Raw genomic sequence first — 25240 nt, 5'->3', positions numbered from 1 at the left:
GGACAATAATGAATGTGACGCACAGGAAGATGAGGGGATAGTAATGACCGTGCCACATGAGATGAGGGGACACTAATGAATGTGACATGGGGAGATAAGGGAAGATGAATGACTGTGACACGGATGATTAGGGGCCACTAATGAATGTGATAGGGGAGATATATGACTGTGAGGCACGATGTGCCGGGGGGACATGATTACCTGTGGCATAGGAGATAAAGGGACACTAATGACTGTGACACACACAAAGATGAGGGGTCATATATGTAGTCATGTACTGTAAATATAGATAATACCACCATGTAATGTACCCATAGTGTAGTCATATACTGTAAATATAGATAATACCACCATGTAATGTACCCATAGTGTACTTATATACTGTAAATATAGATAATACCACCATGTAATGTACCCATAGTGTAGTCATATACTGTAAATATAGATAATACCACCATGTAATGTACCCATAGTGTAGTCATATATTGCAAGTATAGATAATACCACCATGTAATGTACCCATAGTGTAGTCATATACTGTAAATATAGATAATACCACCATGTAATGTACCCATAGTGTATTCATATGCTGTAAATATAGATAATACCACCATGTAATGTACCCATAGTGTAGTCATATACTGTAAATATAGATAATACCACCATGTAATGTACCCATAGTGTACTTATATACTGTAAATATAGATAATACCACCATGTAATGTACCCATAGTGTACTTATATGCTGTAAATATAGATAATACCACCATGTAATGTACCCATAGTGTAGTCATATGCTATATGTATGAATAACTCCACCATATGATGTACATAGAAGTATTGCCACCATATATTGTATGGGTTGTGGAGTCGGTAGATAAATGTTCCGACTCCGGAGTTTTCTGTGCTTCCGACTCCGACTCCTCTGTAGAAAGGCAACATACATGTCATTACTACAGGACTACTGGCTGGGAAGCCAATAGTCTATTGTATTGAACAGTTTGTGTGCTGATCTGCTGCTGAAGATAGGATAGTGGGAGGAACCAGGAAGGGGCATTTATTATAAAACATGATTTCCCTAGTAGAATCCCATAGTCATGTTTAAAGGGGTACTCTGCCCCTAGACATCTTATCCCCTATCCAAAGGATAGGGGATAAGATGTCAGATCGCCGGGGTCCTGCTGCTGGGGAACCCCAGGATCGCCACTGCGGCACCGCGCTTTCATTACTACACAGAATGAGTTCGCTCTGTGCGTAATGATGGGCGATACAGGGGATGGAGCAGTGTGATGTCATGGCTCCGCCCCTCGTGACATCACGGCCCGCCCCCTTAATGCAAGTCTATGGCAGGGGGCGTGACGACCCCCACGCCCCTTCCCATAGACTTGTATTGAGGGGGCGGCCGTGACATCATGAGGGGCGGAGCCGTGATGTAACGATGCTCCGGCCCCTGTATCGCCCGTCATTACTCGCTCGCTCTGAGCAGTAATGAGCGAGCGGTGTCGCAGCGGCGATCCCGGGGGTCCCCAGCAGCGGGACCCCAGCGATCTGACATCTTATCCCCTTTCCAAAGGATAGGGGATAAGTTGTCAGATCGCCGGGGTCCCGCTGCTGGGGACCCCCGGGATCGCCGATGCGGCACCGCGCTATCATTACTGCACAGAGCGAGTTCACTCTGTGCGTAATGACGGGCGATATAGGGGCCGGAGCATCGCTACATCACGGCTCCGCCCCTCGTGATGTCTAGGGGCGGAGTACCCCTTTAAGCTAACAATCGAGTTTACAAGTTTTTATAGCCTTAGCTGAATGGCAGCAGTTTTTCCAATGGTTTACAGCTTCAGTCTTGAACTATTGACCCTCCATTCCCTTCACTTATACAAGTGTGAAAAAACATGTTTCCTTAATCCCTTATCAGTGAGAGGCTAGGTTACCCATGGTTCCCTGTAACAGCAGGACACAACAATATAGAAAGTATAAGTATTTCCGCTCCTAATTGTGCGTTGTGTGCCATATAGTTAAGCACATGTAAAGCTTCTTCACGGTCACTTAACGTGTTCGTTTTGCGGTTACGTGAGGCACTGCATGCATTGGTCTTTATTCTTATAGTAGAGAAATCATTAATTATAACTTTTTGTGAATTGGGACATTTAAACTTGCTTTTTTTTTTTATTCCAATCTAAATTTAGTAGGAGTCGGAGTCGGTGCATTGTTTGCCGACTCCGACTCCAGGTACCCAAAATTTCATTCGACTCCGACTCTGACTCCACAGCCCTGTAGATAATACTGCCGTATACTGTATACCCAAATATTGCTTTCATTAACTGTATGTACAAATAACCCCACCATATACTGTGCGCACAAATAATACGACACCATACTGTACACACAGATCATGTAGCAACATACTGTATTTATAAATAATACCGCTATATAATGTACATACAGATATTGCCGCCATATATTGGACTGTAAGTATAGCACCACTATATACTGTGCACACAAATAATACCCTGATATGCTGTACACACAAATAATATTGGGGGAGATTTACCAAAACCTGTGCAGAGGAAAAGTTGCCCAGTTGCCCATAGCAACCAATCAGATCGCTTCTTTCATTTTGCAGAGGCCTTGCTAAAAATGAAAGAAGCGATCTGATTGGTTGCTATGGGCAACTCAGCAACTTCTCCTCTGGACAGGTTTTGACAAATGGGGGAGATTGTGTTATAATATTACTGAGGGTTTTTCCGCTATACCAGTGTTTTCCAAACAGTATGGGGAAGATTTATTAAAACCTGTCCAGAGGAAAAGTTGCCCATAGCAACCAATCAGATTGCTGCTGTCATTTTGCCGAGGCCTTGTTAAAAATGAAAGAAGCGATCTGATTGGTTGCTATGGGCAACTGGGCAACTTTTCCTCTGGACAGGTTTTAATAAATCTCCCCCTATGTCTCTGGCTGTTGCAAAACTACAACTCCCAGCATGCCCGGACAGCCAACGGCTGTCCGGGCATGCTGGGAGTTGTAGTTTTGCAAAAGCTGGAGACACGCTGTATAGAAAACACTGTGCTATACTCTATAACCAGGGATATTGTTCATTTTACAGATTGTAGGACATTGCTAGATGACATCGGATCATCATGGGGAGAAGCTACTACGTGGATGAGGCGGTGGAAAAGTATTTCACGAAGATTATTCAGCAGCAGAAGCCTTATGTGACCGGACTCCTTATAGGACATGTGAGTAGGACTACTGACACACGATGGCGTCGCACCGGTCAGTGATAACATTAAAACCATGTACAGGGATAGCCGGGCGCCACGATAAACTGTGGGATATGCTGGAGAAACAAGTCCCATCCATGGAGGCCGCACCTCACAACTTACAGGACGGTGACATCTTATTGGAGATCAACTAAATTGATACAAGAACAGGGGGGGGGGGGGGGGCTCTACCACATAATAATGAATGGGTGCTACTTACAGTGAAAGAATCATAACCAATTACACTGAAAAGTAGGCTAACACTGAGAAAAGTGCACACCACAATACAGTGGTCCCTCAAGTTACAATATAATTTGGTTCCAGGACGACCATTGTATGTCGAAACCATTGTATGTTGAGACCAGAACTCTATGGAAACCTGGTAATTGGTTCTAATGGCACCAAAATGTCATCCAAAAAATAGGAAAAAGTGAGAATTATAGAAAAATAAGTAGATAACTAATATAGATAAAACAAGTCCTTACATATAAAAGTAAGAAAGATCTGCTGGGAGCTGTAAATCACTGTCTATGTCAGTGTTTCCCAAGCATGGAGCCTCCAGCTGTTGCAAAACTACAACTCCCAGCATGCCCGGACAGCCAAAGGCTGTCCGGGCATGCTGGGAGTTGCAGTTTTGCAACAGCTGGCGGCACCCTGCTTGGGAAACACTGACAAAGACAGTGATTTACAGCTCCCGGCAGATCTTTCTTACTTTTATATGTAAGGACTTGTTTTATCTATATTAGTTATCTACTAATTATCTATGTAGAGGGCAGGAGCTTCTTCGGGGTCCTGTACAGTACACGCAGTGTTCTAAAAAAGTAACATGGAGTCGCCCTCACCTGGTGTCCAGAGGAGCAAGGTAATCCTGGTACAGGTAAAGTGTACAGAACATGTAATACCTTCCTCTACTGTAGGGGGCGCTACCAGACATCAGTCAGTGCATGCGCTTCAGTAATACAGGGGTTTTACCAGTGAATGCCCATTCTGATTGGTCAGTTCTTCCAGCCATTGACACGTTTCACAGATCTGGACGGTCAGTAGCATTGTATGTTGAGTCTGGTTTCAACTTACAATGGTCCAGAAAAGACCATTGTATGTTGAAACTATTGTATGTTTAGGCCATTGTAAGTTGAAGGATCACTGTACTTATTAGTACAGCTGAAATATTTTATTGCACAAAAATACACCTAATAACAAACACGTATAACAAGAGGCATCTAAAATCACTAAAAACTGCTCACTAGGAGTGGGGACATGAACCCCCTCCCCCAGAAAAGTGACCCCGTACAAATAACAAACTGTTATATCTATCACCAGTATTGGCGATAATACTATAGGTAATCTCGATGCCCACAACAATGAGCTGTGTATTGAAATAATAGACAGTGTATGCAGTACCACCATCTGTCAATGCAAAAAATAATAAACAGAATACTTAGGCAAGGAGAAAAGGTCAAAGGGCCAGACTGGTGGAAACAGTGCAAGATAAAGCAGTGAATGGGGCCACGCAGGAACCCCACGCGTTTTGTTGCCGAGCGTCTTCCTCAGGGGAGTCAACACTGTTTCCACCAGTCTGGCCCTTTGACCTTTTCTCCTTGCCTAAGTATTCTGTTTATTATTTTTTTGCATTGACAGATGGTGGTACTGCATACTCTGTCTATTATTTCAGTACACAGCTCATTATTGTGGACATCGAGATTACCTATAGTATTATCGCCAATACTGGTGATAGATATAACAGTTTGCTATTTGAACGGGATCACTTTTCTGGGGGAGGGGGTTCATGGCCCCACTCCAGGGTTGTGTCATGCTCCTAGTGAGCAGTTTTTAGTGATTTTAGATGTCTCTTGTTATACGTGTTTGTTATTAGGTGTATTTTTGTGCAATAAAATATTTCAGCTGTACTAAAAAGTACTGTGGTGTGCACTTTTCTCAGTGTTAGCCTACTTTTTAGTGTAATTGGTTATGATTCTTTCACTGTAATTAGCACCCATTCATTATTATGTGGTAGAGCCCCCCCTGTTCTTGTATCAATTTAGTTGATCTCCAATAAGATGTCACCGTCCTGTAAGTTGTGAGGTGTGGCCTCCATGGACGGGACTTGTTTCTCCAGCTTATCCCACAGTTTATCATGGCCCCCGGCTATCCCTGTACAGGGAGCTGTACTCAGGTATATAGTAATAATAACTCTTTATTTATATAGTTCACACAGATTCCGCAGCGTTGTACACTCAGATTGGTTCCTGTCCCCATTGGGGCTCACAACCTAAACCTATCAGTATGTTTTGAAGTGTGGGAGGAAACCCACGCAAAAATACAGAGAACATACTTACAAACTCTTTGCAGATGTTGTCCTTGGGGGGATTTGAACCCAGGACCCCAGCGATCCCAGTGAGCCATCCAACTCTACCATAGACAGTTCATGGAGCAAGTGCTGACCCCAACGCTCTATGCACAGGAAGAGCCTGGGCCCTGTTCTGCAGATCATGGGGGGGTCCTAGAAGTCGGACCCCCAAGATCAGACACTTATACCCTATACTGCACATAGGGGATATGTTTTAAAGCACTGGAGTACTCTTAAACGAGTACTCTAGTGCAGACTATTCCTCCTCCGTTGTGTCGGGCTGAAAAAAAAATTAAAACAAACTTTCACTCACCTTCCTGTGCTACCCCGGAGCGCCACTACAACTGATTGTTTTTTTGGTCCCGTCTTCTTCCTTCTTATGTGTGCACTGATTGTCACATGGCGTTCAGCCTATCACTGGCCGCAGCGATGTCTCGCCTCGGCTGGTGTACTGACGAAAACTGTTCCGTGTGACGATACGTGCACAGGGAAAAGGCAGAAGACGGGACCGGAGGATCGATGAGCTGTAGCGGCGCTCCAGGGGAACACAGGAAGGTGAGTGAAAGTTTGTTTGCATATTTTTTTTCAGCCCAGGCACAACGGAGGAGTAATAGTCTGCACTAGAGTACTCCTTTAAAGCGTACCTGTCAGATCTAAAAAAAAATTATAATAAAAATATATATTATATATAAAAATAATAATATGCTACACAGTACCTTATCCTGACCATCTACACATAATTTTTCTGACTTTATCACCTAAATTTATAAAAATCCCTCTTTTTATTAGCTCACAGTGTTAGCAATCCTTCCAGGGGAAGGGGGCGTGTCCCTCCCTTGTGGTGGTGGGAGGTGATTGGTGTGTGGTAGAAGGGGGCGTGTCCCTTCTGGTGGTGCTGGGATGGGATTGGTGTGTGGTAGAAAGGGGCATATCCCTCCTTTTGGTGGTGGGAGGTGATTGGTGTGTGGTGGGAGGAGATGTGTCCCTCTCTTGTGGTGGGAGGTGATTGGTGTGTGATAGAAAGGGGCGTATCCCTCCTTTTGGTGGTGGGAGGTGATTGGTGTGTGGTGGGAGGAGACGTGTCCCTCTCTTGTGGTGGTGGGAGGTGATTGGTGTGTGGTGGGAGGAGGCGTGTCCCTCTCTTGGTGGTGAGAGCTGACTGGTGTGTCCGCTCATACAGCCTTGTCCATGACTCATCTCTTGTCTATGACTCATGGACAAGCCTGATGCTGCTGCAGGACTGGTTAGTGTCCCAGTAGGTATGACGACCCCTAGTGGTGGGATTTTCAGGAGCCGTTTTCTTTATAAAATATTCAAAACAGTTTAAACAACAATATTACATAAGGTCTTAAATTTTCATCAGTAACAACATATAAAAAAGTTTATGGATCTGACAGTGCACAATAAGCTACTATATGGCATTTATCTGCCCCATAGGTTGCACTGACGTGATATCCTGAGCAGTAATCTGTATATAAGAAGGACGTCTACTGTTATCATCACTGAATCTTTTTTTTTTTTTTTATGTAAATGAAGACATGTCATGTTCTATCAGTAGCCACACTCTCACAGCTTATGCCGGGCAGTGGCAATCCCACCTCTGCCCTGCATTTAACCCTTAAGATGCCGTGATCAATGCCGGTCACGGTGTCTTAATTGAAAATGAAATGGAGGCGGAGGAGGGTCCCCTTACCTGCCTCCTGCCGCCGATCACTGATTTGCCAGGCTAGATCAGTGGATAGCCGATCACACTGTATAATGCTATGCCATAGGCATAGCATTATACAGTGAATGCAGTGTAATGTTTGCATATAAAAGTATAAATAAATAAATAAATAAAATCTCTAAAATTATATAAAACCCCCTCCCCCAATAAAAAATAAAATTACCCTTATTTTCCCATTTTACAAAAAAAAAAGAAAGAAAATTAACATATTTTCTATTGCTACCTGCATAAATGATTATTACACTGTAATGTTTATGATGCTGAACGGTAAACGGCATGGAGGTCACATGACCTGAACCGCCCTCAGCGTCCTCTACTGAGCCTGTATATGCCTATGGAGGACGCAGAGGGAGGAGCATTGTCATGTCCTTCTCCATGCTTGGCAATGTTATGGATGGGATTGCCGTTCACAGTGCCACGCAAAACTGCACAGCAAGGGGGCATGGCTTCTTATATCAGCACAACAGGGAGCAATTGTCTTTGACTACAGTGTATACGCTTACTAATATAGTACCTTGATTAATTTTACTATAAAATGACCAACCCCTTTATTTATACCCATCTTATGTATACTAGTATATATCTTGTGTGTTATAAATTCTCCACCTTCTCCTAGTGCTCCCTGCTGAGGGATTACGTTCTTCTGGCCGTTCAGACTCCTCAAAAAGAAGAACCAGGTGAAGTCCCCAAACAGAGGGCCGGACCCCCCAGGCTTGATGACATCGATGAGGAGTGGGTTTCTATTCATGCCAGTCAGGTATAGTTATAAGGGTAACTATAGGGGCTGTATTTGGGCTCTGAGCAGGAGGTGTATATGTAGCCCCAATGACCATATCAGATCTCATTTTGTAGGCCAGAGATCTCCAAACTGTGGACCTCCAGCTGTTGCAAAACTACAACTCCCAGCATACTAGGGCATGCTGGGAGTTGTAGTTTTGCAACTACAGGTCCACAGTTTGGAGATCACTGCTGTAGACTTTCCCAGATCTTAAGAGAGTTCACACTGATTAATGAAGAAAGACAAAATGATCCAGCACTTGGAATATTGCAGCTTTAGTGTATCCTCTTAAAACAGCATGGAACAACTTCAGCACTTCACAAGGTCTGACACCTCTTGACGCGTTTCGAGCGCATGCGCTCGAAACGCGTCAAGAGGTGTCAGACCTTGTGGAGTGTTGAAGTTGTCCCATGCTGTTTTAAGAGGATACAATAAAGCTGCAATATTCCAAGTGCTGGATCATTTTGTCTTTCTTCATTATTTGGACACGGAGAGTCTGAGTGGGGATCCGAGCACGGGATGTAGCAGGTGAGTTGGACTTTCCCATATTTTACTGCAAGTTCACACTGATTACAATGGATCAACCAACACATCTAGATGCAATGAAAAATGGTGGTGGTGCTTTGGTTTCCATAAGGGAGGCAGCTAAAGGTCCCTGTTTTTTTTTTATTTTTAGTTTTCAGTACATATTTTTAAAGGGGCATAAAAGGGGTACTTTGGGTAACTTAAAGGGGTTATACACCATAAGGTGATTTTAGCACTTACCTGCCAGACAGTAATGGACATGTTTAGGAAGGATCTGTGCTTGTCTTTGGGTTAAGATTACCATAAAGCTGTGGCTATCTTTTTGTGAATTGGTGTTTCCTATTGGAGTTTTCTCTTTTACTACAAATCCCAGAATTCCACTTTCCTCCCTACCACACATCAGCCATCCCACCCCTTGAACCAAAAATGAGCTGAATTCCATGCAAAATACCAGTGCTTTCTAATCAGAGTGCCTCCAGCTTTTGCAAATTCCCTGTGGTTGCTCAACCCATTGAAGCAGAACAGGCTTCCTGTCATCACTAGTGAGCTAGTGTCTCAGCTGCACTGCATCCTGGGAATACCTGAGACAGGAGTCATTTTGTATGCTGTTAAAAATTTACATCCAGTGCAACGAGTACATAAGAATGCGAAACCAACCATCACACACATTACACACAGGTACAGACACTATATTATGAACTACACTAACTTTACAGCCCCTGTAGCATAGTCAAATAAAAACAATTCCTGGAATACCCCTTTAAACTTATCCTTGATCTTGTCGACAACGGATATGTGCCGGATTGCGGGGGGGGGGGGGGGTCTCAATGGGTCCCATATATCCCCTATCCCCTCCTGTACAGGGTTCAGTTACTTACCAGTCCCGGTGCGCTCTGGCCCCCACATTCTTAAACGAGTGGTAGTGACGGCCCGCTCAGCAAGTCACTACAGGATAGGGGAAAATTTAAAGGGGTATTCTGGGTAACTAAAACTTATCCCCTATTCTGTGGTGATTTGCTGAGTGGGCGTCAGTCTCACTTCTTTAAGAAGATGGGGGCCAGAGCCCCAATAGGTGTCAGATTGCAGACATACGTCTAACTGCTGGACCCCCATGCAGTCTCCAATGCGGGCCCCCAATACCTTTGTTTTGAAGGGGGCCGTTAAAGGCTGTCAGGGCATGCTGGGAGTTGCAGTTTTGCAACAGCTGGAGGCCCCCTGGCTGGGAAGCACTGGTGTAACATGATAAAACTCTATTCCTGCATTGCCATTAAAGAAGCTCATTGTATAGGAATTTTTACAGCTCTGATAAATTCATATGCAATGACCTCCCCCTAGAGGTGGAAGAAAGAATTACAGTAACACTCAAAATTCCAAACTGCTAAGAGAGAGTTGATAGACACTAGAAACCTCTCTTCCCCCATATTTGCATCCCTGAAATCCTATATATAACCAAACAAGTACAGGGAGAACATACAAACTCCAGACAGATGTTATCCTTGGTTGGATTCATTGGTAAAAACGTTTTCACTTCTGTTATGATCAGTTATACTTTAACTGGATTCATTATGAGCAACTATTGCAAAAATGCACAAAAAAATCACTTACTATTAGTTTTTAATCTGCTAAGATCCATTAGAAAGCTTTAAAAATAAATAAATAAAAAAAGCTAATTAGATCCAAGTCAGATAACAATATAATGTGTGAAGGAAAGAAGGATCATGTGATGGATTTTTACATGTCCAATCCATCACCAGACACCTGAGAGATTTTTTAATAAATGATATAAATATCAGCTGCATGCCCACGATAAATACAGAATGTAATGTTAGAAGGAGAAGCTTCTCTGTAATAAAGAAAAGCCCCCCGATGGCTGGATAACACTAAGGCTCTGTACTATCAATGAGGGATCGGTTCAGGGGTCCCTGCCAGCAGAGGCCCGGCCATTGTGTATGTGTGTAGATAATTGACTATAGGAGTAACCAGAGGATCTCTCATAGGTGAATCGGATGCTCCCCGGTGGCCTGCTGGTTGTTGGTGTCTTCCTTATAACATCTCCAGAACTTGCAAAGGAATCACAAAATACTTTACGAAAGGTAAGCGGATACTTGTTGTCTCGGTGTCCCTTCTCTCTTCGCTCTATTTGTCCAGGTCTTAGCCCTCTTAATCTCCACCTCATATTCTCTCTCTCTTTTTGTGTCTTTCTCAATCTAGCTCTCTCTCTCACACTGTCTCTCTCTTCTCTCTCTCTCTCTCTCTCACACTGTCTCTCTCTCTCTCTTCTCGCTCTCTTCTCTCTCTCTTTCACTGTCTCTTCTCTCTCTCTCTCTCTCTCTCTCTCTGTGTCTCTTTGTCTCTTCTCTCTCCCTCTCTTTCTCTCTCGTTCTTTCTCTGTCTCTGTCTCTTCTCTCTCTTTCTCTCTCTCTGTCTCTCTCTCCCTCTCTTTCTCTCTCTATCTCTCTCTCTGTTCAGTCTAAGCCCTCTCTCTTTCAATCTCAGTCTTTCCTCTCTCTTTGTCCTCTGGGTCTCTTTCCTTGATATCTCAGTCTTTATATTGTCTCTCTCATTCTCACTCTCTCACTCTCTTTCTCTCTCTCTCTCTCTCTCTCTCTCTCTCTCTCATTCTCACTCTCTTTCTCTCACTCTCTCTCAGACAGAAACAGTAATACAACGCCAGCAATGTTCAGAAGCCCCATAGACAGTGCATGGAGCGGAGGCCGAGCATGTGTGCTGCCACTCCATTAACTTGAAGACCATTGGCCTCCTTTGTTATGTACAACGAGGTCCCAGTGGTTGGGCTTTCACCAATCAGCTAGTTGTCCGCTATCCTGCGATTGATGAGTTGATTTAGACCTTTATCTGACCCTAGTAAATCCATATAACAATTATGGAAAATTTCATGGAGTTTTACTGTAATAGAAAGCGACCAATCCTCCATGGCATTTCCTGTGCTTGAAACAAGATTCAGTATCGCTTGTTCTCTGTTTTGGGAGGGGGGTGGGGTGTCTTTATGGTTATAGTCTGTTCATCCCAGTTGTAAAAAGGCTGATGTATTCCTCATTCTGTCTTTATTTCTTATTCTAGCTCCTCTTTGCTGTAGATAAGACTTCGAGGAAGAACAGATTGTGGAGTCCTGGCGAAAATGATCCCACTGATAGAGCGGCGGTGCACGTCTGTTCATTAACAAAGAAGTAGGTTATTGTATGATAGAAGATTTTTAGAAGAGCGATAAGAAGGCGCTGTCATGACTATAACACATGGGCCTTTAGCTTTCATGGTGTAGATCAGGGGTCTCAAACTGGTGGCCCTCCAGATGTTGCAAAACTTCAACTCCCAGCATGCCCGGACATACTCAGACAGCCATTTGCTGCAGCTATCGGCTGTTGGGAATGCTGGGAGTTGAAGTTTTCCAGCATCTGAAGGGCCACCAGTTTGAGACCCCTGGTGTAGATGCTAGATCTCAAAACTGTGGACCTCCAGCTGTTGCAAAACTACAACTCCCATAAGTTTTTATAAAATATAAGAAAGCCCAATTAAAAAGCACATATTTGGTATTTCCATGTGTGGAATTATACAAACTATTTAGATTTAACATTATTAATCCGTAAACGCAAAATCCTACCAAATACCAAACCAAAATGGAATAAAAAAGGATTAAAAGGTCACATAGACGTGTGGTACTGATTAAAAAATAAGAAAGTTATAGAGTATGATGTGTATTGGATTTGTTACTGGTACCTGGACACCATTGGTATCCCTGTTATTAACCCCTTAAGGACGCAGCCCTTTTTCATCTTAAGGACTGAGCCCTTTTTCGCAATTATGACAACTGTCGCTTTACGAATTAATAACTCAAAAAGGCTTTTACCGAATATTCTGATTCTGAGATTGTTTTTTCGTGACTTATTCTACTTTATTTTGGTGGTAAATTTTCGGCGTTACTTGCATCCTTTTTTGGTGAAAAATCCCCAAATTTCATGAAAATGTTGAAAATGTAACATTTTTCTAATTTTGAAGCTCTCTACTTGTAAGGAAAATGGATATTCCCAATAAATTAAATTTTTATTCGCAAATACAATATGTCTACTTTATGTTGGCATCATAAAATGGACATATTTTTGCTTTTTGAAAAAAGCAGAGCAAAGTATAGCAGCAATTTTCAAAAATTTCATGAAAATTGCAAAATCTGAAGGGACAGATGTTACAGAACTACAACTCCCAGCATGCTTGGGCAGACTAGGCATGCTGAGAGTTGTAGTTTTGGCAACATCTGGAGGGCTAACGTTTGGGCACCACTGTAACAGTGGTCTCCAAACTGTGACCCTTCAGATGTTGCAAAACTACAACCCCAGCATGCCCAGACAGCCTTTGGCTGTCTGGGCATGCTGGGGGTTGCAGTTTGACCTTCTTAGTGGTTGCCACAGTAAAGATCACTTTACTTTCACTATCATTACCCTCGTCCCCAACGTGGTTACCCTACCTGAGCCAGGATCTTTGCAGTCTCCAGCGACGAACAGCGGTTTCCAGGCATCTTCTCCTCCAGGTACCGGCCTCCATCTTCTCCCCATGTTCCCCTCGACATCCAGGGGTGGGCAGAACGGGGGTTGCCATGGCAACCCACTGTCCTGCTCTGCCATTGGTCAGAATCAGTTCTGACCAATGGCAGGGCATAGGAGGAGATCGCAGCACGGCGACCTCACTCCTAGCCCTCAGGATGATCTTGGCTGTCACTGACAGCTCCGATCATCCCTATTTTCTGGTCGAACGGGTCACCAGAGACCCGATTAGCCCGGAATAGCAGAAAATTGCATGTCTGAATTGACATGCGATTTTCTGCGATCGCCGACATGGGGGGTCTCAGGACCCCCCTGGGCGATGTGCCAGGATGCCTGCTAAATGATTTCAGCAGGCATTCCGGTCTGGTCCCCAACCAGCTAGCGGCGGGGAACGGAATTCCCACAGGCGTATGCATACGCCCCACGTCCTTAAGGACTCGGGATGCAGGGCGTATGCATACACCCAGCGTCCTGAAGAGGTTAAACACTCTTAGGGTATGTCCACACGGCAGAATGTCCGTGCGAAATATCACAGGAAAATACTGCACAGACATGGCGTTGCAGCAGAGTCTTATTGATTTCAATGGGATACTGCTGCACTCTGCACACAACAGAATTTCTGTGACATGTTTCTGCCACGAAAATCCTGATTCCGGCATCTGCAAAAAGAATAGACATGTCTATTTTTTCTTCGAATTTCGCTCAAGAAATGCATTGCCGTCTATAAGACGGCGCATTTCCGAGCTGTCCTAGCACCTGCCGGACTTTCAAATGTGCGGAATATCTGACAGTGTTTATCGGACGGACATTTCGCACATTTTCCTACCGTGTGATCATACCCTTACACTGATTTTGATGATATACCATGTTATGCCTTTCATACATTTTTGTTGTATCATGTAAAAAAAGAAGCTTATATGGATCAGAATAGGGCGATTTTAAAGGAATTTACTTTGTAAAAAAAAGTTTGCCTATTATTGTACAAAAAGCAGTACAATAATAGAAAAGTATATAAACATGAGTATCATTGTAATCGTATTGACCCACAGAATAAAGATCACGTTTAGGTTTTACTATAAAGTCCACTGCCTAAAGATGTAAAGCCCCAAAATTTCCAACTTGCATTTTTTTCAATTTGTTCCCCAAAAAATATGTTTTTCTCCTTTTGCCATATATATTTTGATAAAATGAAAGGTGTCATTACAAATGACAATTAATCGTGAAAAAAAAAATAAATAAAAGCCCTCATATGGGTCTGTGGATCGAAAAAGTAAAAGAGTTTTGGCATTTAGAATGTGAGGAGAAAAGAAAAATGAAAACACAAACATTTTAATTGGCTGTGTCCTTAAAGTGTACCTGTCGTCAACAAAAACCTTTGATATCATGTAGATAATACCGTTATATGTATATTTGTAATATACATTGGTTAAAAATTGTGTATATTTTTTGGTGAAAAAATGCTGTCCCTGCAGCTGTTGTCTGTGTGTCTCCATGAGGAGTCCAAAAACAGGAAGTGAGGGCAGGACAAGCAGGGATCTGTGCACATTGTCCTGCTTTTTCTTAGTGCACAGAGCCCTGCTTGTCCTCAGTGTACAGAGCCCTGCTTGTCCTCAGTGTACAGAGCCCTGCTTGTCCTCAGTGTACAGAGCCCTGCTTGTCCACCCTCACTTCCGGTATTTGGACTCCTCATAGAGACACACAGGCAATAGCTGCAGGGACAAAAATATACACATTTTTTAACCAATGTATATTACAAATATACATATAATGGTATTATCTACATTATATAAAAAGTTTTTGTTGACGACAGGTACACTTTAAGGGGATAAATTCATGACCTATTGTATGTCTCCCTGATACATGTAATTGGATCGTCGCCTCTATTCTAATTCTTAATGTGTTCTCTTTAAGGAATACTTGTAGAACCTTTGACATCTCAGATCCAAAGGTAAGTGTCGTGCAGAATAGTCGAGGGAACTATAAGAAAGTTGCATCATTGTTAAAGTGGTACTACGATGTCTGATCGCTGCTGGGATTATGTTCAGAACGCTGACTTTTGGCGGCCGTGGTCATGACGTCATGCCATTCATGTCCATAAAAGGGGGCGTGACGGCCGGATAAGGGATGAGATGTCTAGGGGTGGAGTACCCCTTTAAATTATGTTCTTGGAAAGTTCATCCATAACAAGCTGCAGGGTCATAGTTTGATGATGAAGGTACCAGACTTTTTTTTGTTAGTTTTTTAGACAGTAACTATCATTTTTAAAAACTTCTGACATGTGACATTGACTTGTCAGAAGTTTTGAGTGATGGGGGTCCGGGTGCTGTGATCCCCATGGAGCGCTAAAAGTAAGGAGCATTTCTGCTCAGCTTCAGAAGTCCATCAGACATAAGTGATCTAGAATTGGTGTAATTTATTAGGACACAGTAAATGACTGGATTTTGGACACTTGTTTGCCACAGCTGCCATACAGTACATGCTGAATTTTTTGTTCATTCGGTTTTTGATATAGTATGTTGTTATGTATCAGTTTCCATGGATCAGATGAGAAGGTGTATTTCAGTGGTCTCCAAACTGTGAACCTCCAGGTGTTGCAAATCTACAACTCCCAGCATGCCCAGACAGCCATTGGCTGTCCAGGCATGCTGGGAATTGTAGTTTTGCAACACCTGAAGGTCCTCAGTTTGGGGATCTAGGGTGTCTGTGTACAATATAACTACATGGTCTCATATGGTCTCATAATATTGATGGCTGGTCCCATGCATGAAATATAGCTGCTGAGTACGTTCAGGCTCAGCTAATAACAGTATAGGAGGTCAGAACCTTTCCAGCCATTCAGCAATGTTTCACAGGGACCATAAACATAGCGTCTTTCCTAACAGAAATTTTGTCACGAGGAGAGCTCAGCCATAAGACTAGGGCAGACAATGGCATCTCTCTGAAATAGGTACCTAAAATAATACAAAAAATAGGGTTGCGCCCCTAGCATAGCACGTCTGGGCAAAGAATGAAAGGGCAGATAGAATTGCAGAAGAAGCAATGTCAGATTCAAAAACTTTTTATATGTTGTACATCTTGGCAAAACATTAGCCTTTCTAATATAGTTCATCAGAAAATGTTATTTCCTTTTTATAGAAATCATGGCCTATACAATCTTTGCTTTGTCCAGCCTGAAACACAGGCATAGCCAAAGTCCAGTAAGTGAGGGTGGGCTGGCACTCCTCTGTGCTCTCTCCTGTCTGATAGTACTCCTCTGTGCTCTCTCCTGTCTGATAGGACTCCTCTGTGCTCTCACCTATCTGATAGCACTCCTCTGTGCTCTCTCCTGTCTGATAGGACTCCTCTGTGCTCTCTCCTGTCTGATAGCACTCCTCTGTGCTTTCTCCTGTCTGATAGCACTCCTCTGTGCTCTCTCCTGTCTGATAGTACTCCTCTGTGCTCTCTGCTGTCTGATAGCACTCCTCTGTGCTCTCTCCTGTCTGATAGCACTCCTCTGTGCTCTCTCCAGTCTGATAGTACTCCTCTGTGCTCTCTCCTGTCTGATAGGACTCCTCTGTGCTCTCTCCTGTCTGATAGCACTCCTCTGTGCTCTCTCCTGTCTGATAGTACTCCTCTGAGCTTTCTACTGTCTGATAGTACTCATCTGTGCTCTCTCCTTTCTGATAGCACTCCTCTGTGCTCTCTCCTGTCTGATAGCACTCCTCTGTGCTCTCTCCTGTCTGATAGTACTCCTCTGTGCTCTTTCCTGTCTGATTGGACTCCTCAGTGCTCTCTCCTGTCTGATAGTACTCTTCTGTGCTCTCTCCTGTCTGATAGTACTTCTCTGTGCTCTCTCCTGTCTGATAGGACTCTCTGTGCTCTCTCCTGTCTGATAGGACTCCTCTTGCTCTCTCCTGTCTGATAGCACTCCTCTGTGCTATCTCCTATCTGATAGTACTCCTCTGTTCTATCTCATGTCTGAGAGAGCACAGAGGAGTCCTATCGGACAGGAGAGAGCACAGAAGATTCCTATCAGACAGGAGGGAGCACAGAGGAGTCCTATTAGACAGGAGAGAGCACAGCGTAGTCCTATCAGACAGAAGAGAGCACATGGGAGTGCTATCAGACAGGAGAGAGCACAGAGGAGTCCTATCAGACAGGAGAGAGCACAGAGGAGTCCTATCAGACAGGAGAGAGCACAGAGGAGTCTCTATCAGACAGGAGAGAGCACAGAGGAGTACTATCAGACAGGAGAGAGCACAGAGGAGTCCTATCAGACAGGAGAGAGCACAGGGGAGTGCTATCAGACAGGAGAGAGCACAGAGGAGTACTATCAGACAGGAGAGAGCACAGAGGAGTCTCTATCAGACAGGAGAGAGCACAGAGGAGTACTATCAGACAGGAGAGAGCACAGAGGAGTACTATCAGACAGGAGAGAGCACAGAGGAGTACTATCAGACAGGAGAGAGCACAGAGGAGTCCTATCGGACAGGAGAGAGCACAGAGGAGTCCTATCAGACAGGAGAGAGCACAGAGGAGTCCTATCAGACAGGAGAGAGCACAGAGGAGTGCTATCAGACAGGAGAGAGCACAGAGGAGTACTAGCCCACCCTCAGTTACTTGACTTTGTTCATGCCTGTGCTTCAGCTTGGACAAAGCCATGATTTAGCCATGATATACTTCTTATGAAGTATATTAGAAAGGTTAATGTTTGCCAAGATGTACGACAGATAAAAAGTTTTTGTATCTGACAGTGCCCATTTAAAGAACCACTCGCTCGGTGTCAGGTCAGCTGTCTCCGTTCGCCAAGAATTGCAACCACTAGCGGGTATCAAATTGAAGAGGGCTAGATGAAAAAATTACAATAATCAAGGTGCTTTATATAACACAAGGCAGAGCACCAACAAGGTATCAAAAATGTAAACAATCATTATTCAGAAGAGTCATAAAATAAATCAATAAAATGGTAACAGCACCATGCACATCATTGGATAGTACACTGAAATTAGACTATAATAATGGCATCCTATGGCAGAATACAGGGAGAAAAGTAAAACCATACACAAATCTGGAAAAATCAAAAAGCAAACATGGGCCTAACAACGTGCACCTTACCACTTGCCCCATGACGAAGCGCCCCATAGAGAAATGTGTAAGGTGTTCTGTGTTTCTTATGGTCTTTTTCCTTTCTCAACATACTATCTGGTTGGATTGTTTTGTGGGCCCATGTTTGCTTTTTCATTTTCCCAGATATGTGTATGGTCTTATATAGTTGGTTGTTGGTGCTCTTTTCTGTGTTAATAGATCTGATTTACTTAGTTCTGTTGTGTTTTTTTGGTGATAATTTAACGCAAGGCATTTTATTCCATATAATACGAGTTTCTAGCCCATACCAGGCTCTTCGTCAGGTTTTTAAAGTCATTCACCAGATGAAGAGCCCACTATGAGGTAGAAACTCTTTGTATTATATGGATTAAATCATTACCTTCATAATACCATCCTGAAGAAGCATCTTGGTTCCCATCCATTGTTCAGTTTTCCCTATTCAGTCTTTCCTAAATATTGTTTTTTTCCCACAACAAGCCACCATTGTACTGTATTCTCACTAAAACGGTTCCCCTTTTATCTCTAGAGTACAGCGAAACCAGCTGATTGGAAATACCAAAACACGCCTTCATCTTGGCTAACTATAGACTGTAATGTCCACGTAGACCTGATCATTCCATTGTCTTCATCTGCAACATATCAAGAAAAACAGAAATATACAAGAGTGAGTTTTTTATTCTAAATATATATATATGCTTTGGTGTTATATAGAGTTGTGTAGTTGTGCCAGTACACGTTTTTCATTGTTATTTTATTTATTTATCTTTTTAGCAAGGACTGGTACAGTGGGCAAAAGAGCTGGAAAATGCTGTCATATTATTTAATGGACAAGTCAAAGACAGCGATGGTGACCTGGTGGAGGAGCAGGTGAGACTTGAGAATGAGCAAAATGATATGTTGTATATGTAGTCATTGTCTTGTGTTTTGTGATATACAGCATCAATTCACTAGCTATGCAGTGATTTAGTGATTGTATTGATTTTTTTTATCCTCATATCATGCACACTCACCATTACTAGTCCTACTGCGCCATATGCTTTATTCATTATAAACACAAGCACAGAAAATGTCTCTTCCCTTGTGTGCTATTTCCAACAAACACATTAGTACAGTGCGATACTTTGTACTTACCAGATTGTGTTGTGCTAAGAGTACAAAAACATAGTAGACCTACTAAAACAATGATTGGGTCGACAGTCTCTGATCCACCCAGACTCTAATTCTTCAGAGCGATTCAAACATGTAGTAGACAAATTTACCTAGCGGATTAAGAGAAAACCAGGATCTCAGACCAGGGGCTTCTTCCGCGTAAAATCACAAGCAAACAGGTGTAAAAAACTTGCGGTTTAAAGTTTATCAGTACAAGGCACCTATATGTTTTATGACTGTAACTGGGTCATGTGATCACCCGCCTGACCACAGTAAATCTCAGTGTTTAATGTGTAAGAGGAAGTGGCGTGTTCTGGGTCAGTTGACCTCCTGTGAATTACAGGATGGTCATCATCACCTATCAGATCCAGCCCCTGTGAGCACAGACCCAAACCCATTATCCCGGAATCACAAAAAAATTGCACTATTATACTGTGAGTATAGATCAAATCACTTGCTCCTCATGACAATATATATATATATATATATATATATATATATATATATATACAGTGACCCCCCGACCTACGATGGCCCCGACATACGATAATTTCAACATGCAATGGCCTCTCAGAGGCCATCGCATGTTGAAGGCAGCATCAACATACGATGCTTTTGTATGTCGGGGCCATCGCATAAACGGCTATCCGGCAGCGCTGACTGCTTCAGCTGCCGCCGGATAGCCGTTTACGGTGCCCCGTGTGCTCCGGGGATGGTCTCCTACCTGTCCTCGGGGCTCCGGAGCGTCCTCTTCAGGATCCCCTCCGTTGCCGGCGCTCTCCATCGTCGTCATCACGTCGCACGCCGCTCCGTCATCCAATAGGAGCGGCGTGCGTGCGTAGTGACGTTATGACGGCGATGGAGAGCGAGGATCCCAGGGAAGCAGAGATGTCCGGAGCATCGGGGACACCACGGGGACGCGGCGACAGCGATGGAGGGCGACATCCATCCAGGGCAGCGGTGACGGGTCCTATACTTTACATTGCACGAATCCCTCAACATACGATGGTTTCAACAAACGATGGTTCATTTGGAACGGATTACCATCGTATGTTGAGGGACCACTGTATATATATATTTTTAAATAAACACACTTTAACCTCTTAGGACACAGCAGGTTTTTGCCTTGAGGAACCAGCCAATTCTCATTTTAGCTTTTTCATTTTCAGGGCTTGTTTTTTGTGTGGCTAATTGTACTTTGCAATGACGCCTTTCTTTTTACAAAAAAAATGTACGGCGCACCGTAAAGAAAAAAATCAACATTTGGGGGGGGTTTATTTTTACGCAGTGCACTTTATGGTTATACTGACATGTTCTTTTTTTTCTGTTGGTCAATAGGATTAAAACAATACTCAATTTATTTAGTTGTTCTATTATTGTACTATTTAAAAAAAAAAGTAAGACTTTTATTACAAAATAAGTATGATTAAAGCGTACCTCTCATCAAAAAAACTTTTGATATATTATAGATTAATGTATGCAGAATAACTTTACAATTGCATGTTATTAAAAAAATATGCTTCTTTCTATTTAATTTTCCACTTTGAAGAAATGACCACTAGGGGTCTCCCTACCAGTCCTGGCAGCAAGCATTTCAGACTCATGCTGGAGTCCTAAACACTACGAGCTGCCAGTCTGCTTTGTTCATAAAGGAGAACACTCAGAGCTGCCAGCCTGCTTTGTTCACAGCCTGTTTGGCTGTGAACAAAGCAGGCTGGCAGCTCTGAGTGTTTAGGACTCCAGCATGAGTCAGAAATGCTTGCTGACAGGACTGATCAGGAAAAATACAATAGAAAGAAGCATATTTTTCATTAACATGCTATTGGAAAGTTATTCAACATTCATTAATCTAAAATGTATCAAAAGTTTATTTGATGAGAGGTGCCCTTTAAACCGCATTTGTTGTAGCTTCTAAAAATGGCTCAAAATAGGTTTTGAATGCCCTAAAAATCTGTAAAGTAAGGTTTTCTAATGGTATCTGCATTATTTTTGTTTTGAACAGAAAAAATCCAGGTCGTCCGCACATTCCAGTCCTCAGATCATCTCCGCAAACATTCTTATGACACCAGTAAGTGACCGCTAAATGTTTACGTATCATTGTGTGCTGTTCACATTTTGGCTTAGGTTTATGGAAAGAGAACTATAAGTCACAAGTATGGTGTGCAGTCTATATAGTGAGGATGATGAGTGCGGGTAATGTGAAGGCTATAGGGATAGATAAGAAGGTATTTACATCAGGAAGCGGTGTAGTAAAAGAATAAAGTTACTTGAAGCCTTCATCCGGTAAGTGTTCTGTGAATTTCTTCACTTTCATAACTAAAGTGAAGAAGAAATTATACTTCTCTTCCCTAATACCCAGCAGTCCCCAACTGGTCTCTGCTTGTTCCTACTTCGGGGATGAGATGTCTCAGCCGGACCTGCCCGCTCGTTGGCCCCAGCGGTGTCCCATCTCAGCCAGTGATTGGTTGAGCAGGTCCTGCTGAGACATCTCATCTCCAAAGTAGGAACGAACAGAGACCAGTAGGGGACCGAAAGGTGCTGGACCAGAAGATATGGGGGATCACGTTAGGTAGTATCATTTCAATTTCATCAGCCCCCAAGGAAAATATATTTCTTTATCGGTTCCATTGGGGGACACAGACCGTGGGTGTATGCTGCTGTCTCTAGGAGGTATGACACTATGGTAACAAAGAAGTCGGCTCCTCCCAGCAGAATATACCCGCCGCCAGGCCCTGAGGTAATCAGTTTAAGCTTAGTGTCTGAAGGAGGTGGACATGGTCTGGAGTTCTCCAGACCAGGTCTTATGTTTTATTATTTTCCTAGTTAGGGAATGTGTTAGTTTTTTATTCCATTTTCTTTCATGTTTTCAGGTGGGGACTGTTTCCCCATTGTGAGTAAGGGGGCACAGACATTGCGTATATGCGCTGTTCACCCCCCTCTCGCCAACGGTCAGCGCCTGGGGTTGTACCTCATTGGTCCGGGTGACCCTATCTCCTTGCTCGCCTCGCTCGCACATGGTAGCACGGCATGATGCAGGTGATAAAAGCTGACTGAAGACTTCATAGGAAGACTTCATGAGGTAAGTTCTTCTGACTGAGTTGAGTATATTTCCCTTTCTCCTTAGGTGCAGATTTGCAACAGCTGGAGACCCTCAGTTTTTGGCCCACTTTTCTCATGGGTCTAATGGGGCTGGCCTGGACAGGGGGTCCTTTATTACTGGGGGGAGCAGTGGCAGTTTGGATGGGGCACAACTCTCTACACTTTATTCATATATACTGTGTGTGTGTGTGTGTGTGTGGAACGTCTGTGTGTATGTTTTTACATTGAAGCGGCTGACAGCCACGGCGTTCTCTATACAGGCGCTCTGAGCGCCGGTTTACTTTCACTTTCTTTAGTCCGCTTAGTTCCCCACGAGCGCACATACATTGGCATGTGCACTCGGGGCAAGGAGCGGACGCCATTACAGACTTCTTGTTAATGCTTCTCTGGGCGCGAACTGTACACCAATCAGCGCTGTGCGCGCGATTGGTGGCAGGGGCCAATCAGCAGTGCCCCCTGCTCCTAACACGCCCCTCACTTGCTATTGGCCGGCATTTCTCCTCTTTGACAGCCTGCAGACCACCGCAGGTTCGAGTCCCGGGGTGGGACAGAGTGTTACAGTGTTGTGGTTTAATTTTTTTTAAATAGGCCCATTGTGGTCTATGGGGATCTTAAGGCATGTGAAACAGTAAGATAAGCAGACTGTATCAGCAACAATGAATTGGAACACAGTCTTGGGTGAGAGAGGCCCAGAACGGCCTCCCTCTAAACAGTTAACTGAAGTGTTAGCCACTCCTTTACTCTGTCAATACTGTAACTCTATACTGTCTGGTTCTGCTGAACCACTTGTTCTGCCTGCTCCACTGCTCCCCCAGACCCCCCTGCTACTCTACCCCGGTTGTTCTTCCCGACCCAGTGGGTTCGGCTGCCCGTCCAGCCTGGGTTCCCTCCCTCTCCCAGTTTATATCCGACTTTGCTCAGGTCTCCCGTTATGTGGTGACTGCCTTGGAGAGGCCCTCCCTACACCGGCCCTCCGGAGGGTCCCGCTCTCCCCCTATTCTGACGCTCTCGCAGCATCATAGGGGTGTGTCATCTGACTCATTCCCGAGTCTTCTGGCAGGCACGGGCGCTCCCCTCGCAGGCATCGCCCCGTTACTCAAACCTGCTCCTCTAGAGAATGCTCCCAGGGTCGCCGCTCTGGCTCTCCAGACCCATGTACCAGGTCAGTCTCTCTCTCTCTTCCAGGGCCACCTCACACGTTCCCATTCACCTGGAGAACTTGTGGAAGAAGTTTCTGATTCGGCTTCCGACTCAGAGGACCGCACGCATGTGCCTAATGTGGTGTACTCATTGGTTGCAGCCATAAGAGACACCTTCCAGCTAAAGGACCCAGGAACTTCGGACGTGGTCCAGAAGTTTCCTTTCATCGTGCCGACCTCTTCCAGGGCTGCCTCACCTCGTTCCCATTCACCTGGAGAACTTGTGGATGTGGTTTCTGATTCGGCCTCCGACTCAGAGGACCGCACGGATGTGCCTGATGTGGTGTACTCAGTGGTTGCGGCCATCTAAAGGACCCAGGAACTTCGGACGTGGCTCCAGAAGTCTCCTTCTCTGTGCCCGACCAGAACTCAAGACTTTCAGCTCTCACACTGAATTTTACGCCCTGCGGGTATCCGCCTGAAGTCACCCTGACGAGAAGTTTCAGGAAACGAAGAAGGTTCAAGCACGGTATTCCTTTGCCAAGGACCTCATTGCTCGTTGGACCTCCTCTCCAACTGTGGATCCGCCGGTCTCCCGCCTCTCTATGGCGCCTACCCGGCCTTTGGCTGATGCGGCTGCCTTCAAGAATCCAGCGGACATGAAGGTGGATATTTTGGCAATCTCTGCCCTTTTCCTGCTTTTGCTTCTTCCTGGGTGTCAAAGGCCCTTTTAGTATGGTCTTCCAACTCCGCCAGGGTAGTCTTCAAGATCCTTCTGGGGGATTTATTTAATCTAGCTCTCCTATGCTCTGCAGCCGGAGATTTTTTCGGTGTTCTGCTTCCATGTGCAGCCACTGTGCTGCCTTTATCACAAGCTACCTGGTAGCCACTGTCCCTTCATGTGGCTTTAAGCCTGGAATGCGGACGCCACCTTCAGGAAGTGAGGCGACGGGCGGAAAAAGAGTTCTTTATTACCTCTGGTAAGACTCACAGAATCGCTTTCCGTCGTAAGTTCTCCTTCCGGTTCTGCAGACCTTTAGTACCAACAAAGGGTACCAACAAAGGGTCCAGCCAGGCGCTTTCATGGGAAGAGGGCTCCTCTTTCCTATCCCATTCCTCCCGGAGGTCGGCTATCCGTTCCGGCCGTTTGGCGGCCCCATCAGGCACCCGTAGGCCTTCCTCGGCCTGAAGGGTCGCCCCCACCCGCCGACCTTTCTCGGGTGGTTGGTCGCCTCTTACCCTCCGGGATGCCTGGACATGCAACTTCAGGGGAACGTTTTCGAGGGTTATTCCAACCTCCCTGTGGTCTCCAAGAAAGGCGTTTGTGTTTGCCCAGTCTTGGTTCTCGAGTATCTCAGCCAGCGTTCCTATCCCGAATGGAGTCTCTCTGTTCGGTGCCGGCATCTAAGGTTCAAGGGGAGTTTTCGTTCCTCGGTGGACATCAAGGATGCCTGCCCCCACTTCTCATTGTTTCCCGGTCATCAGCAGTTCCTCCGCTCTGCAGTTCCGGACGGCCATTTTCTATTGTGGCTATCCATTTCGGTCTGGCCACTTCTCCGCGGACTTTTACCAAAGTCCTGG

The 25240-nt window shown here is 44.4% G+C and overlaps 1 protein-coding gene across 3 annotated transcripts in view; it reads left to right on the top strand.

Annotated features, from left to right (window-relative positions):
- The window catches only part of ODR4 (odr-4 GPCR localization factor homolog), a 48863-nt gene that overhangs the window by 984 nt on the left and 22639 nt on the right, over nucleotides 1–25240 (top strand). For 2 of the 3 annotated variants that reach the window (XM_056523637.1, XM_056523639.1), the window contains exons 2-9: nucleotides 3102–3234; nucleotides 7948–8088; nucleotides 10632–10727; nucleotides 11716–11822; nucleotides 15099–15135; nucleotides 18799–18936; nucleotides 19044–19139; nucleotides 21424–21489. In XM_056523637.1, coding sequence (XP_056379612.1) covers nucleotides 3136–3234; nucleotides 7948–8088; nucleotides 10632–10727; nucleotides 11716–11822; nucleotides 15099–15135; nucleotides 18799–18936; nucleotides 19044–19139; nucleotides 21424–21489 — 780 coding nt within the window. In that variant the 5' untranslated portion in view covers nucleotides 3102–3135. Of the gene's footprint in view, nucleotides 1–2673; nucleotides 2697–3101; nucleotides 3235–7947; nucleotides 8089–10631; nucleotides 10728–11715; nucleotides 11823–15098; nucleotides 15136–18798; nucleotides 18937–19043; nucleotides 19140–21423; nucleotides 21490–25240 lie in introns of those variants that run through there. The other variant, XM_056523638.1, reaches the window with a different exon arrangement.

This window comes from Hyla sarda, chromosome 6, assembly GCF_029499605.1.
Source record: "Hyla sarda isolate aHylSar1 chromosome 6, aHylSar1.hap1, whole genome shotgun sequence".
Classification (NCBI taxonomy): Eukaryota; Metazoa; Chordata; class Amphibia; order Anura; family Hylidae; genus Hyla; species Hyla sarda.
This window is presented reverse-complemented; position numbering and strand designations above follow the sequence as displayed.